Genomic DNA, 13,805 nt, shown 5'->3' on the forward strand with positions numbered 1-13,805 from the left:
AGGAATTTTCACCATCTGGCGTTCAGTTTCAGCACCTTTGCCAACTTTCTAGAGAAGCCATGCTTCTTGTGCATGCCAAATAGCCCTGTCCAACTAGTTCACATGTGAGACTGAATTCCTCGAAACCCGTGGGTGGAGCTTCCTGTCTGTAGCACCTCACAGCACCTCCCCTGCTCTACAAATCACTGCTGTCCAAGGGCCAGCTGGGCTGGGTGAGACCCTCGGACTGGGTCAGGTGTCCCTTCTCCACGTTTGCCAAGTACCCAGTGCTACTTTTGAGTGTGGTCACTATCCCTCTGTGTGTTCTTGTCTGTTTCCTGGGGTCTGCTGTGCCCGTGCTCTGGGGTCTGGTACATCAGCTGCTTCTCATGCTGCAGGTTTTTTGTTTTTAAATTTAAAATTTTTAAGAGATTTTATTTATTTGTCAGAGAGAGAAATGGAAAGAGAAAGCACACACAAGCAGGGGGAGGGGCAGAGGGAGAAGCAGACTCCTTGTGGAGCAGGGAGCCCAATATAGGGCTTGATCCCAGGACCTTGCGATCATGACCTGAGGTGAAGGCAGAGGCTTAACTGACTGAGCCACCCAGGCGTTCCTCATCCTGCAGTTTATAGCTCAATGTCTCCTCTGAGAGGCCACCTCTGATGACTCTCACCATAGTTCCCCACTATGTATTTTTTCATAACGTTTACCCCTCTCTAAAAATCCTGTTGTTGGTTATCGATGTGTTCTTTATCTTTCTCTCCTCACTAGACTGTAAGCTCTGTGAAGACAGAGGTGTTGTTGGATTTGTTTACTACCACATCCTAAACATTTGGTACACAGTAGGAGCCAGACTTTTTTTTATTAACTTATAACGTATTATTTTCCCCAGGGGTACAGGTCTGTGATTCATCAGTCTTACACAATTCACAGCACTCACCATAGCACATACCCTCCCCGATGTCTGTCCATCACCCAGCCACCCTCTCCCTCCCCCTCCAACCCCCAGCAACCCTCAGTTTGTTTTCTGAGATTAAGAGTCTCTTATGGTTTGTCTCCCTCTCTGGTTTCATCTTGTTTTATTTTTTCTTCCCTTCTCCTATGATCCTCTGTCTTGTTTCTCAAGTTTCTCATATCAGAGAGATCATATGATAGTTGTCTTTCTCTGACTTATTTCACGTAGCATAATACCCTCTAGTTCCATTCGTGTCATTGCAAATGGCAAGATTTTTTTTTTTAACTTTTTATTTTTTTATAAACATGTATTTTTATCCCCGGGGTACAGGTCTGTGAATCGCCAGGCAAGATTTTTTTTGATGGCTTCATAATATTCATATATATATATATATATATATATATATATATATATATACACACACACACACATATTCCTATATATATATATATACATATGTGTGTGTGTGTATATATATATATATATATATATATACCATATGTTCTTCATCCATTCATCTGTTGATGGACATCTAGGCTCTTTCCATAGTTTAGGAGCCAGATGTTTTTTAAGTGAGTGAACGAAATGCCTCCACAGTTGATGGTGAGCTTTGAGCATCTGAGAACCATGTCTTGTCACAGTCGAATCCTCAGAGCCAACCACACAGGGCATGGTGTTTAGGAGACAGTAAATAAGTTAAGTTTGAAAAATGTGAGCTTGCTGAGAATGGGTGAGTGCAGGCACCCAATTTTTGCTGAATGGGTTCTTACTCTCTTCCTAATACATAGTTTGTGACCTTTCCTGGGCAAGAGTTGTTCTAGTTGGGAGTGACTTATCTCTTGTGTATTGAGAGTTCCTCCCCTGGGGCTCCCTGTTGGCTCATCTTGTAAAGGACCTGTGCCTCTACCAAGTGGACCAAGACACTTACGTCACAGTGAGCCTTGGGCTGGGAATTAGTAGCCCAAAAAAGGTGGTTTAGAAAACCAGCTGATTTTACTACCTGGAAGTTTTGAGCTAGATTCTCTATGGTGTAGTTTCAAACTCTAATAGTAAGGTTTTTATTTCTTTGTTTGCTCCTCTCCCTCATCCATCTGTCTGTCTTTAAAATAATTCATTTTGTTCGCAATAGTTATTTAGCTGCACCTTCACTAAGTACCTCTGCCAGTCCTTTTTCTCTTGCCTGCGTGGTTTGGAAGGTCCAGTGTTGAGAGAGGAAATCTATTTGGAATTGTAATATTGGCCCCACTTGTTGTTAGTAAACTTGCCTCTGGGGTAGTGGAAGTGTCTACCCAAAAACAAGGTCATTCTATCAATAGATAGAAAAGATGCTTCTGGAGCAGATCTTGGATTCTAGTGATTATAGGGAGGAAAATAATAAAGAATAAAACAGTCTAATGTGATCCCCAGCTCACATCTTCCTTGAAACTGGTTCCTGTCCATCCTTGAATCCTTCCAGATATCTAGCCAGCCAGCCAGCCAGCCGGCCATCTGCCTGTCTCTCCACCCACCCATCTATCTACCCATCTAAATACTACTCACATATGTTCATTGCAGGAAAAAAAAAAGAGAGAGAAAACCATGGACAAGCCAAAAAATAAAAATAAAAAGTTACATATAATACAACATATATATAATATTACAGTTTATATCCTTTTAGAATTTATATTTGTAAATATATACAGATATAAAATAATTTTTTAAAATTTATTTGAGAGAGAGAGAGGTTGTGAGAGAGAGAGCACGAGCAGGGGGGAGAGGGAGAAGCGGGACCCCCATTGAGCAGGGAGCCAGACATGGGGCTTGATCCCAGAACCCTGAGATCATGACCTGAGCTGAAGGCAGATGCCTAAACAGCTGAGCCACCTGGGTGTCCCCAAAATAAATTTTTAATATAAATTCATCTTGTATATACACAGTTGATGTAATGTGTATACTTAAAAAAAAAATTGCTGTTCATTGCCCTGGAATGTTCTCCCCACCCCAACCTCTTTGCCTGTCTAACTCCTATTCATTTTTCATTACCACTGAAGCAGCACTTCCTCAGGTTGGCTTTCCCATGATCCCCTTGGGTTAGGTTAAATTCTTTTGCTATTTACTCTTATGGTATTTCATGCTTGTCTTTAGTATTAGCGCTTGTCTCATTACTTCCTCAATATCTGATTGCTCTGGTCAGTCAGTTAAGAACTGTACCTGAACTCAGTGCTGTGTCCTCACTGCCTGGCTTGATCTTCCATGTAGTAGGTGCTCAATGAAATTGGCTTAATTGAACCAGCAATACATCTTCATGTCAGTGAAATCACATCTACATCATCATTTTAATGGTTTCATAAGATTCCATCATATATATCCTAATTGAAAATCCATTTCCCCTTTGATTAGAAAAGATAATTCTTTCTCATATTTTGCTATTTTAAGTGATACTCTAATGGTTATCTTTGCTTCTTAATCTTATTTACCTTATGATTATATCCTAGCATAGATCACAAGAATAAGGGTGTACACATTTTGAAGACTTGTGAAACACATGCCATAAATCCAGTTCTTAGAATAGTTGTACTATCCTGTACTTTCATTGACAATATATGAGATTTGTGATTTTTTCCGGCCCCTTGATTTTGCTTAAACCTTGGTAAACAGGTACGAAAAAAAGTAACACTGTAAAATTTTGTTCTGATGATCAGGTTCATCTTCAAAATCCATAAATTTAGTTATGAAAAGGCCCAGCTGACTCTCGTTAAGCCCATTTCTATCAGCATATTTAAGGCCAAAATGAAAAGGAAACACTCGTGACATTCTTCTGACTTGAGTGGTGTGATTACGATCTTTTTACTCAGGCTTAACGTGTTTTTATTTTTTTGTCCTCTCAGTTCATATTGCCCAAGTGTTCCAGATATTAGCCCTGCTCCTTGACCATGTCCTGCTGAGGGTAACTTGAAATAAATGTGAAACAGGTCTGAGTGCTCACAGGAGGGTGTGGAGAGGGCTTGTGAGAAGATCTGGGGTGGGTTGTCACTCAAACAGTCTAGCACTCCTTCAGCACAGTCATTGGAGAGGCCAGCAATGCTGGGCTCTGCCCATCTTTGTCTGTCAATATGGAATACTTTAGATGCCCCTGCTTCCTCCCTATGGAGCACCTCCATCCCCGGGGAAGCTAATTTTACCCAAATAGCTGAGTCAGTTTGGGTCTTCTTTATTATGCCTTTTACTATGTGTCCTGTGTACTAGAGTATTTTTTACTCCATGTGAGTCCCTACATGTTGTCCAAATACATTAAAAACAACACCTCTTATAGTGTTAAAGGAGCCAAGTTTTAAAGAATACGTGGGTTCAGGGTATGAGCGCCCATCATCACTTGACCTGATGGAAGTGTGGAATTGTTTGCTGTCCTGGGCTCTTTGTGGTTCTCAGTCACGTCTAGGTACAAGGACCTAAGGTACATCCTGAGGACTTAAAGAAGTTTAACAGCTAGTCCTTAAGTCCAGTCCACCATCATCTTTCACCTAATTTCCTACCAGCAGCCTTTGAACTAGTCGTCCTGACTCCTATTTTGTTCCCTCACCTCCCGCCTGTTCTCTGCATTATAGCTATCACATCCCAAATATCAACTGATGTATCCCTTAGCTTCTTCAAATCTGTCAGGGGCTTTCTCTCGGCATGAAGTCTGAACTCCTTGACATGGCTCACAAGGCCCTCCAGTGGTCTAGACCCTGCTTATACCTCCAGCCTTGTCTCCCCATTCCTCCCTTTGCATGCTGTGCTTCTGCCAGACTCAACTTCCTAGGGGCCTAGAACAGGTCATGTTCTTTCTTACCTCTCTTTGCCTGGAATATGTATTCTTCCCTTATACTTATACCTCTCTTCTGAATAGCTATGACTCCTTCTCCAGATCTCATTTTAGACCAGTGGTTCTTAAACATTATGAATCAATCTGATGAAAACAATGGACTCTGCCCCCGCCCCAAAAGCAAATATGGGCTCTTGTGTGCTCATCATTTTACATGTAGTTCAAGGTCCGGGAATCCCTGCTTAAGAACCCTTTAAGCTGAGCCCTCTTTTCTAGCATTTAACATACTTTGTAATTGTTGGTTTATCTTACTCATTGTGCTGTCCTCTGGCCTAGCACAGTACTTAGCACACAGGGACTGTTTGATACATGTTTGTTGAATGAATGAATGGGTGGGTAAATGAATGAATGAATGAACAAACAAACAAAAGAATGAACAAATATCTGCCCTCGATCATGCTCATTTTGGAAGAACAGTACCTGCAAGGTACAGATGACAAACCAACGTAAGGGGGCTAAAAAAATGTGCAAATAACAGACATTTTCTGAAAGTTCAGAAACTGAACTTTCTGGGCGGGACCTCCTGGGAAAGACAGGAAGAGGGCTTTTGGATTGACCTTGAAGATGGAAGGACTTAGAGGATTCATGTTTTGTTTTCTAGAAATATTTTGTCAGTATAGTGGAAGTGAGGAAAGGAACAAGAATGACCAAGACTTTGTTGACTTTTGCCCCTCAGGAATTGCTGGAGTCCGGGGAATTATGAAATATCAAGAGAAAGCCCCTTTTCTTCCTTCTTCTTCTTTTTTTTTTTTCTCCAACAAGTATTTTTTAAGTGTTTGTTATACGCTAAGGACTTTGTTAGGTGTCGAGGATGTTTTGGCAAATAAGCTTGACAAGATCTCATCCCTCTTGGTTCTTGCTTGCCTAGACCTTATGTACTAAGTTGTCCTCAGAATTTGGACCAAAGCCTTGTTTGGGAATACTTTTATCAAGATCATTAGTTAGGGTGAGGTTTATATTACACAGGGATTTATGAGAAATGAAATGCGGTCTATAGTTAGGCCAAGATGCAAATCCCAGCCCTTTCTCTCACAAGCTATATGTAAATACCTTTTGAAATGTCAGTTCTTTAATTTGTAAAATGGAAATAATATCTACCTCCTGGAGTTGTTACAAGGATCAAGTGAAATAATGTGTGTAAAACCTTTGCAGAGGTCCCGGTAGTAGTAGCTATTACTGCTACCATTTTCAGAGTCTGTTTAAGCTGAAGCCTTAGTTTGGTGCAGTAACTTCTGCTGGTCTATAAGAAATACTTAAGATTAGATTAATACTTAAGATTGATCCTTAAGATTAATACTTAAGATTGGATTTGACAAGTCTGTGTGACTTAAGAAGGTTTCCACTTTCCTATAAGGGAACTTTCTTAAAACAGATTTTGTTTTTGAGGCCATGGTCTGTCTTTCACATGTATTTCCCCCCTTGCTTATGGAAGTCTAGAAACTTCAAAGTCATGTTAAAGAAGCAGGGAAAAAAAATGCCTTGAAGTTCCATCCTCTATAAGACTGTGTCTTAATGTTTGCCATACATTTGACTAATAGGAATGATTGTTCATCCCCCAGAAAAATAAAACTTTTGCCCATATATACTAATATTTTCATATAATTTCAGGAGTTTCCACTTGTTTATGCCAAAGTCACAAAATTAATTAACTAATATGACTCCCAAGTACAGATCCACAGAGAGAAAACAATCAAGCAGGGCTCCGTTTTCACACTCACATAAGAGCTTCTGAATCTCTTGGTTCTCGTGTTCAGGTGGTTCTTTTTTCAGTCTTTTTTTCTAAGGCCCAAGTTCTTAACCAAAGAATTGACTTACTATAATTATCGCTTGCATTAAAATTGTTCACTGGATTCTTATGGATAAACTTCTTAATAGCTGTTTAGAGAGATGAGTGAACTTCTGATTTCCTTGGGTGTGTGTTTTTATTCTTGTGTCTTGGAGTAAACTCAAGAGGGGGATTGTGAGCTCCTGTCTAATGGGTGCAGTAGAAATCCACTGTCCTTTCCTGTTTCCTCTTAGCCTCTTTGTGCCGCCTCAGGGCCCTTTGTCCTGAGACCTTTTCACTGGCTTCCACCAGCAATCAGAGAGAAGACAGAAAAGAGCGGAGGGTTTCTGGTCTACCCGATCTGGCAGTGGAGGGAGCGAACAGGAATCAGAGTAGATTTTTCTCCCTTTCCTCCCTGTTGCAGACTCATTCAAATCTCTAACTGTGTCAGGGTGGGAATTATGGATTGGTGGAAGAATCATGGTCCGCCTGTGCAGCTTGGAGGTGGGCGTCTGCAGCCCACACACTGTACTGTACTTTATTTTCTTGGCTCCATTGCACACATTCCACAGAGAGAAAACAACTACCCAGGCTCTGTTTTCATACTCATACAAGGGCTTCTGAATTCCTGTTTCTTGCAGTCAAGTTGCCCTTTATTTCAGTCTGCAAAGACACATGTCGAGCCTGTCTCTTCCTTCTCAAATCAGCAGTGTTTATTGAATGAGCCTGGCTAGAGATAAATCCATGTGCTGTCTAGAGAGTACAGGCTGAGCTAAGGGCCCTCGGGACTGCACATGTGCCACGGCTGCCCCAGTTTACAGGCTGTGTCCTTCCTTTGTTGGATTATTATCAGGGCCTCCCAACTGTTTTCCCTGCCTCTGATCCAACTTACACCATATATCCAAAATTTCATTCAGAAATACCCATTTGTTGATGTCGTTCCCCTATTTATCACCTTTCAGTGGTGCTACACTGAAGATAAAGTCCAACCTCATTTGCATGGCTTACAGGATCTGCAAGGCCTGGCCCCTGGCTACCTCTCCAGCTTCCTGTCACTGTCACCCGGGACCATCCTCTCACTGTTCCCCAATTTTATCCTTTGGCACTTTCTTGCCTTTATACCTAATGTTCCTGCCTCCAGCTCATGCTCCCTCATCTTTGCTGCCTGTGGAAATACCCAGCTTCACTGTGACCACCTATTAGGGTGGCTTCCCAGGGTTGGCTACTCCATCTTCTGCCTTCGTGGGATTTAGTAGACAGTAGTGAGAATGAGTGTGGGCTCTAGGGTCCTACTTCCTGGTTTCAGTCCCAGCCTGGCCCCCTCATAGATGTGTGACTGTGGGCAAAATGTATACCCTCCTGTGCCTCAGTTTCTTCATCTATAAAATGGGAGATAATATTAATGAATCTCACAAGTGGTGGTCATGAAGATTGAAAAAGGCACCACTTTCAAGTGCTTAGCATAGTGCTTAGTCACAACACTCAGTAAATGTTACTTTATATTGTTATACTGGTACTTTGTATATATCTCTATTAAGCTCCTATCATCTCATATATTTTTATGTATCTGCAGTTCTAGATCATGTGCTCCTTGAGGACAGGCACGTCTCTTATTTTACTTTTCCTGGCCCTGTGTATATAAGCTTATAGGAGATGTTGGTTGAGTTACTGCACACAGATGTGCTTCAAAGGGAAATGTGCAGCAGATCAAGTGGGGAATGCTTCAGACTGGTTTGCAGATGATTATAGACCCAAAGTTGGTGTGACCCAGATGTCAGCTGTTTGAAGACTCTTCCATGCCCGAATCCCTTCTGCAGCCTCCTGGTGCTTTAATGTTGCTAAGACAGGGCAACTTTCCCTGTCAAAGCACCAAGTTTGTGTCCGTTTGGTTTTGTTTTGGACTGTAGGTGACATGTCTGAGAGTAAAGCCAAGAAGATAGAAATCAAGGACGTGGATGGGAGGACACTGAATAAGCTGATCGACTACATCTATACGGCGGAAATTGAGGTGACTGAAGAGAACGTCCAGGTAAACTCAAACTCAGTCCCAGCTCATAGCTCATCACGCACTCGGGGTCACTTTCTTATAGCCACATTACACTGAACCCTCACAACAACTCACTGGGTAGCTGGAGAGGACGCTAAATCTCCAGAGAGGTTAGGTGACTTGCCCTGTGTCACATGGCATGTGAGTGGGTGACCGACCCTCAGAGTCACACCTGCCTGACTGTGGCACCCATGTCCTTAACTGCAAAGCCACGATACTTGTGAAGGAGCTTGGGCCCCGAGCACAAAGTCTTTATATCATGTTGGTTCCAACTCTGGGTGAAGGAAGAACTCAAAGCATGGGTGACCCCACTTCTCCCCAGTCATCATCTCATTGCAGGGATTTTCAGTTTGGATGGTGAGGTTGTTAAACATTTTTCCTGTTTCAGCATGAGTCAGCTGAGTTTCTCTGAGTGCTCAGGCTCAGCGGTGGAGGTGCCAAGCCCCCAAGTCTGAGCTTCAGCAGGGGTGTGTGGCTGTGAAGCGTGTGCCTTTTCCTCCATTTGTGGCCCTGCCCTCATCCTTGGCCATCTAGAGCCTTGAAAAGGGGAGCCAGGGAAGACATGGCTTCACCCAAAGGCGTGCATCTTTACCGTGGCGACGTGACGACACAGCATGGACCTGCTTCAGTAGGGGAGATGGTTGAGGTGTGGCCTGCTCTGGAGGCCTCCAAAGGCCTGGGCTAAACCCAGACCCAGGACAGACTATTTCTTGTCAGTTAGGGCCTTACTATTTCAATGAAGTGCTGGAAGTTGCAGGTGATACAAAGGATTTTTCTTTTACAAAATTCCACCTGATTTATTGTGAGGCACATACCTCTCCAGTGACCAACCTCTTCCCCTTCTTGAGAACACCACTTCCTTTACCAGGATAAGGTATTTGGGTGGCTGAGTTGGTCCTCATTCATTCATTCACTCATCCAATTCAACCCAAGTGTTTGAGTGCCAGTTATATGCCGGCTACTTTGTGGGGCACAGTGATTGTGACAGGAGCTGTGGCAACTCCATCGCCTGCTGTCATGCAGTTTGTGGTCTAGGGGTGAAGACACATGCTCGTCACATAAGCACACAGGAAGTGTCTGTGCACAAATTGTCATAAGTCCTTAGAAGGAAGGAAACAGGATATTTAATATCGAGGGGACTAAGTCTGGATGGATGAGAGGATCTGGAAAGGGCTCTTTTGGGAGATAGGATTTAAGCTGCGGCCAGCACAGGTGGGGGAAGTTAGCTTGGTGTGCTGCAGAGTACCGTGAGGGCGAAGGGTACATGGTGCAGGCAGGTTGGGGGGGGGGAGGTGCCCTGCATTCCGTCCTGCAGAGCCTGCCTCTCGATAGAGCCTGCCTTTTTGTTTCTGGCCTCTGGACTTGGATTATTCAGTGATCTAATCTAATAATCCCTTGCTCTTTTAAAAATGGAATTATATTTTATACACTGTAAAACACATAGTCTGCCCCTTTTGTTTCTGGTCTTTTTCATCCAGAATGGAGTGGGCAGCAGAGCACGCACATCTCAGGTCTAGTAGCAGAATTGAAACAGTGGGATAACTTTTGGGCACTAACAGTGAGTGCAGAGTAATTTGGTATGAAAGGAGTATAGTATATGTGTTGAAGAAACATGTTAAATAGATGATGGTTATACCATCGCCGTCATATTCATGTTCCCCTCGATACTTTAAAAAAGTGATGTAAATATTGAAATTTACAAGATCCAAAAAAATTACACCTTTTGCAATTATGAAAAATGCTAGATGTCAACCTAAAAATACGCAGGGGGTAGATAATTTTTAAAAATCTTGCATTAGGAGGCGCCTGGGTGGCTCAGTGGGTTAAAGCCTCTGCCTTTGGCTCAGGTCATGATCTCAAGGTCCTGGGATCAAGCCCCGCATGAGGCTTTCTGATGGGCGTGGAGCCTGCCTCCCCCTCTCTCTCTGCCTGCCTCTCTGCCTACTTGTGATCTCTGTCTGTCAAATAAATAAATAAAGTCTTTAAAAAAAATCTTAAATTAGGTTCTAATCTATAACTTAAAACAGAGATTTATTTATTTTAGAGAGCAGGGGAGAAGGGCAGAGGGAGAGAGTGTTTTAAGCAGACTTTGCATTGAGTACAGAGCCCGATGTGCGGCTTGAGCTCACGATCCTGAGATCACAACCTGAGCCAAAACCAAGAGCCCGGTGCTCAACCAGCTGCACCACCCAGGCACCCCTAATTAATAACTATTAATCCTATAGTGTGGTAGGCAGAGTAATAACCCCCTCCCAATGTTCATGTCTTAATTTCTGGAACCTGTGACTATGTTAGGTTAACTGTCAAGGAGGAATTAATTTTGCAGATGGAATTAATGTTGCTGATCAGCAGAACGTGTGATGGGGAGATTACCTCAGATTATTGGGGGGGGGGTGTAGTCACAGTGGCTTGCTAAAGTGGAAGGGGGAGGGGAATAAGGAGAACCAGAGAGATGTGACCCAGCACAAGCTCAATTTGATGCTTCCATCTCTGAAGACAGGGGAGCCATGAACCAAGAAATGTGGGTGGACTCTAGAAGCAAGAAAAGCGAGGAAACATATTCTCCCTTAGAGCCTTCAGAAGGAACACAGCCCTGTTGACGCCTTTATTTCAGTCCAGGGAGACCAGTTTGGGACTTATGACTTCCAGAAGTGCCAGAAAGTGAATTTAGCCACTAAGACAAAACCAATATCCACCCTCTCCTCCCCTGCAAAAAACCCCCACAACGCTGTAGGTGAAGTTGTAGATTCTATGACTGGAACCAGCTTTTTCTTCCCTTTTTAGCATGTATTTGCCTATTTGCTGAGTAGTACCCCCCCCCCCACCCTGCCCCCATAAAGTGCAAAGTGTTTACAAACTTGAATAATTAGAAGATGTTCCACTCTGGATCCTCATTGCCTGGCTGGGTGTTGATCTTTGCAGCTTCGGTCTAACACAGTGGTAGTGTATACAACTCTGTATTCTTAAGGCAGGAGCAGCAGATAGACTCCCCAGAGGACTGTGTAGAACCTGGCTTCACCATTGCTTCCTGTAAAGCTACTTTACAGGGGGAGGGCAGGTGGCCAGTGTGAAGATGTGCAGGTTCAAAGGAGGGAGTAGAAGTAGTGGGGAGGCAGGAGTTGAGTGCAGATGGAAGCCTGAGCCCACACCTTAGCCTCCCTACTGATGCACAGAGTGCTCTTACTCTAGCCCCGTCCCCCTGCAGGGTGTCGTTTCCCCAGCAAAGTGAGGCCATGGGTTTCCATGAGCTCTGGCCAGGGAAGACTCTTACTGTGTCAGCCTCTGATTTGTGTTCCCTCCCTTTTACCGCAGCCTCTCTGACACCCTTACCAATAGCTTGCCTCAAGGATCAGTTTTCTTAATTATACCCATTCTGTGGGGTGGTCACAACTGCCTTCAAATCCTGCTCCAGCATTTTCTAGCTGCGAGACACCAAGCAAGTTACTTAACCTTTCTGTGCTTCAGTGTCTTCATCTGTAATATGGGCATAATATTAGCGCACAGTCTCAGAGGGTTGGTGTGAGGATTAAATGCATTAATAAAGGTAAAAGCCTTAGAAAATTGCTCCCCTGTGCCAGCAGAGGTACGGACACTGTGAGCACACAGACTCTGTCACCAAGGAGCACGTGATATAAGCCTGGAGACAGATGGCTAAGCACCTGGGTCCTCCCTGCTGTGGTAGGGCCAGTTTGGAGGTACCCAGGACGCAGGGAATGGCCCTCACTGCCTTGATGAGGCTCATCAGGGGACCAGCCTCCCTGAGGAGGTGTTGTGTGGACCCCATCTTGGAGGAAGACCGTGAGGTCAGGCTTTCCTCCTCGGCTTCCATGTCTGTGTGGCCCTTGGTGTTGTGAGTGAGTCCCTGAGGGGCTGGCTGCGTACAAAACTTAAAAGGTTGAGAGGGGCCAGTCAGGATGAGATCGTGTCTGCTTCTTCATGCTGTGCTGTATCTGCTGAGGCATTTACACCATGGAGGTGGGCATGGGGCCACCTGGGCTCCCCTGAAAGCCTGAGAAACAACGGTCAGAGATTTGGGGCTTGGTTAAATGGCTCGTAGAGCTCCACCCGTCATTCCTTCCCAGCCCACCCTTTCCCTGGAGAGACTGCATTGCCTTTCCGTGGTGGAGGTAACTGCCCTCAGAACTGGCGCTTAGTGAAACTGGTCATAAGCCAAGCCTGCTCGGGTTACTTCATGTGCTTTATTTCACCCAATTTCATCACCACCAAACAAGTACTCTAAAACGGTCCTTCTTTGATAGCTGAAGAAGCTACCGCTCTGGGGTGGTTAAATAGGTAGTGACGTTGGGGTTTGAACCCTGCTCTCTCTGCCTCACTGTGCTCTGTTGTCGTGGTGACCTTGAGTTTCTGGTGAAATGAAGGATCAGCATCTTGACTCCAGCTCATGAGAATCAATAATAACAAACACTGATTTCACTGAGCCCTCCCTGTGTACCAGGTACTCTGTTGCCTGCTTTCGATGTATTATCTCATTTGATTCTTGGAACAAGCCTTAAAGGCAGTACCATTAGGGTCTTTATTTTACTGTCGAGGAGGCAGAGCACAGAGAGGTTGATTTGCCTTTAGTCACATGGCTGGTAAGTAGAGAAGTCAAGATTCCAAGGGACACTTTTTACCCCAGCAGTGCTAGTTTGCTAGCTTTCCTGCTCATCTGCGTACGGCTCTCCCCCCCTCCTTTCTTCCCTCCTTCTCTGTCTCAGTCTCTCTCTCTTTTCCCTCCCCACTTTCTTTCTCTCTCTTTTTTCTAACATTAAAAAAATATATATTTTTATTTAACAGTGTTTTTGTGCCAGGCCTTATGCCTGAGGTTGGCAGAAATGGACCCACTGTGTGGCTGAGACCTTTGGCCTGTCACCTGGCCCTCAGCTAGGTGGTCTTCCTCCCTCTAGGCATGGCCCTGCCTCCCTGAAATTCCAGGAGTCTGAGGCAGGGCATTTCCTTTTGTTTTTGTTAGAGGAAACAAACTCAGTGACGGGATATCCTTTGCTGTGTTTTCATGTTATCCGAGGGAGAGAAAAAAACAAAACGGCCTGCTGGTGGAAAATGGAGGGGAGGCCATTTGCAAGCTAGAGGGAAACCTGTCAGCTCCTGCTGAGGGTCATTCTAGAGCCTGTTTTCCCCAGAGCTAAAATGTTGGGGTGGCAAGAGGCAACTCGAAGCCTTTTGGACCTCGGGTCTTCTTGCGTCTCCATGGTG

At 44.2% G+C, this 13,805-nt stretch overlaps 1 protein-coding gene across 6 annotated transcripts in view; it reads left to right on the forward strand.

Annotated features, from left to right (window-relative positions):
• The window catches only part of KLHL3 (kelch like family member 3), a 259,558-nt gene that overhangs the window by 176,241 nt on the left and 69,512 nt on the right, over positions 1-13,805 (forward strand). For all 6 annotated transcript variants that reach the window (XM_032336624.1, XM_032336626.1, XM_032336629.1 and 3 more), the window contains one exon: positions 8,452-8,573. In XM_032336624.1, coding sequence (XP_032192515.1) covers positions 8,452-8,573 — 122 coding nt within the window. The remainder of the gene's footprint in view (positions 1-8,451; positions 8,574-13,805) is intronic.

The sequence above is a fragment of the Mustela erminea genome, chromosome 3 (genome assembly GCF_009829155.1).
Source record: "Mustela erminea isolate mMusErm1 chromosome 3, mMusErm1.Pri, whole genome shotgun sequence".
NCBI classification, from domain to species: Eukaryota; Metazoa; Chordata; class Mammalia; order Carnivora; family Mustelidae; genus Mustela; species Mustela erminea.